This window comes from Acyrthosiphon pisum, chromosome A1 (genome assembly GCF_005508785.2).
Source record: "Acyrthosiphon pisum isolate AL4f chromosome A1, pea_aphid_22Mar2018_4r6ur, whole genome shotgun sequence".
Lineage (NCBI taxonomy): Eukaryota > Metazoa > Arthropoda > Insecta > Hemiptera > Aphididae > Acyrthosiphon > Acyrthosiphon pisum.
In genome coordinates, this window is record NC_042494.1 from 101,395 (window position 1) to 103,379 (window position 1,985).

The 1,985-nt window shown below is 28.9% G+C and overlaps 1 protein-coding gene across 1 annotated transcript; it reads right to left on the reverse strand.

The window, feature by feature from the left end:
- Nucleotides 1-25: 25 nt before the first annotated feature.
- Nucleotides 26-1,588, reverse strand: LOC100570229. Its single transcript, XM_029486463.1, has 3 exons — nt 1,217-1,588; nt 687-886; nt 26-615 (listed from the first exon to the last, which is right to left on the reverse strand). The coding sequence occupies exon 3, from the start codon at nt 572-574 to the stop codon at nt 104-106; it is 471 nt and encodes a 156-aa protein (XP_029342323.1). The 5' UTR covers nt 575-615; nt 687-886; nt 1,217-1,588; the 3' UTR covers nt 26-103.
- Between the last annotated feature and the right edge of the window lie 397 nt (nt 1,589-1,985).

Genomic DNA, 1,985 nt, shown 5'->3' on the forward strand with positions numbered 1-1,985 from the left:
TGAATTTAAAATAAAACCCATATAAAACGAGTAACGACTAGTGCTTAAAATCATAACATTATTCAACAGTTTTAGCTGATAATCCATACATAAAAATAAATACTCATTTATTTAAAATTGATCTTATGAGCTCCATTTTTTCTTGATGGCGCCTTTCTTTAGATTCCTCTTTTTCCTTTAGAAATTTTAACAACATCAATTGTGAGCTATCGGTTTTCATTTTTTTTGGTTTAGATTCTGTAATATCCTTTTTATTAATAACAACAACCTTTGTACTTCGCATGACTTCTGGAATAATGCTATCGTCCTTATTTGTTATTTGTTTCCATTCATTTTCATATTCATCATCCATTCTAGCTGCGCCTGTATTTTTGTTATTATTAACAATTACTTTTTTTCTCTTGCTCACGGTTTTATAACGATTTTCAATCTGTGTATGTGTGCATTTTACACCAAGTTCTTCTTCCATATCTTTAGCTATTTGTTTCCACATATCTAGTTTTCTTTTAAATTTCTTCATCGGACCAATAAAATTCATAAGCTGTCCGTACTTTTCCAGCATAAACTTGGTCATACCATCAGTGAAAATAACTTGGTGTACAGCTTCTTTTTCATCTAAAACCCAACATACATATTGTTTAACACAGAATTAAAATAAAATAGTATTCGCTTAAAATCTACTGTACTCTGGATTTTTTGAGAAGTTTCATTGGAACATTCAACTGTAGTAGTCGTAGCATTAGTTTTTTTATTGGGTTTGTCCACTTCTTCATTTTCAAATTCAGATTCTTCGTTGACATCACTAATGTTATGCCAATCAATAGCCTGACTACACTGATCATCTTTAACATTTACTGACTTAGCTAAATTACAGAAGTTTATATTTCTAGAACAATATAAATACAGTATGTTAATATTCACATTTCTTTATTAATTAAAAATATTTTTTAATTAGGCATAATAAAACGTATGGGTGTAACTTGGGCAACTCTGGGAACATTGTCCTGTTTGAGTCATAGAGAGGGGCGGTGCCCCACATTGTTAATGTCTATGTTAAAATGTAAAAGAAAGCTACATACAACATTTTAAACAAAGCTTTTCTGGTTAGGAGAGGATGTGGAGAGTACTTATTTGTTGTGAATAATAGATAAATAAGATGTGTTAAAATCTTATATAAATATAAATCATTATAAATCATAAAATAAATCTAATTTACCTCTTAGGAATTGAAACTGTAAATTGAACATCTTTAACAAGTTCTTCCACATTAAGTTGAATAACACCTTGTTGCACACAATTTGTTAAAAATTCGACTATACTTGGAATACAATCATTACTACCTAAATGATAATCAATTATTAGATCATAAAAATTAAGTAAATATTTCCCTCAAAGGTGAATAAAGGCCTATACTGAAAAGGGAATTTTCCCTGTAGGCCCTCGTGTATATCGGAGGGGGGCTAGGTCCTCAGTGCTACACAATTTTTTTTGTATAATTAAAATGATTAATGACTGTTAATAATAATCCTGTCTTGTAGAATCAACTATATTTGATAATTTTTTTTTTAACTACTAGAGGTTAATATTCTACAGGTCTCATTGAATATTTCAAATTTTATATTACTACCAATATTTTATCATACTTAATAATAAATATTAAACAAATATTAAGACCTATAGTACCTACCTTTAGTATTAAAAAAAAAAACAGAAAATTCCTTACAAGAAATTAATGATCTAGAACTTTCAGTTTCAAGTTGTTCTACACTAGTTCAAGTCGGCCAGAGTAAAAAAGCCCTTAACTAAATAAAAATAATTGTAATGACATTGCTGATTTAGGTAATTTGAGAGAGCAGAAATAGACCATGTGTCTGATGTCTGAACTAAACAGAAATAGACTTAACCATATTTACGGGGGTTTTCACTTTTAATTATTCAGCTGAGAATTTTTATGTACCTATCTATCTAAATCAGAATTCGAAAGA

Bases quoted from the DNA above. Each gene is read 5' to 3' on its own strand.
- LOC100570229 (XM_029486463.1), bottom strand. From the start codon at position 574: ATGACCAAGTTTATGCTGGAAAAGTACGGACAGCTTATGAATTTTATT.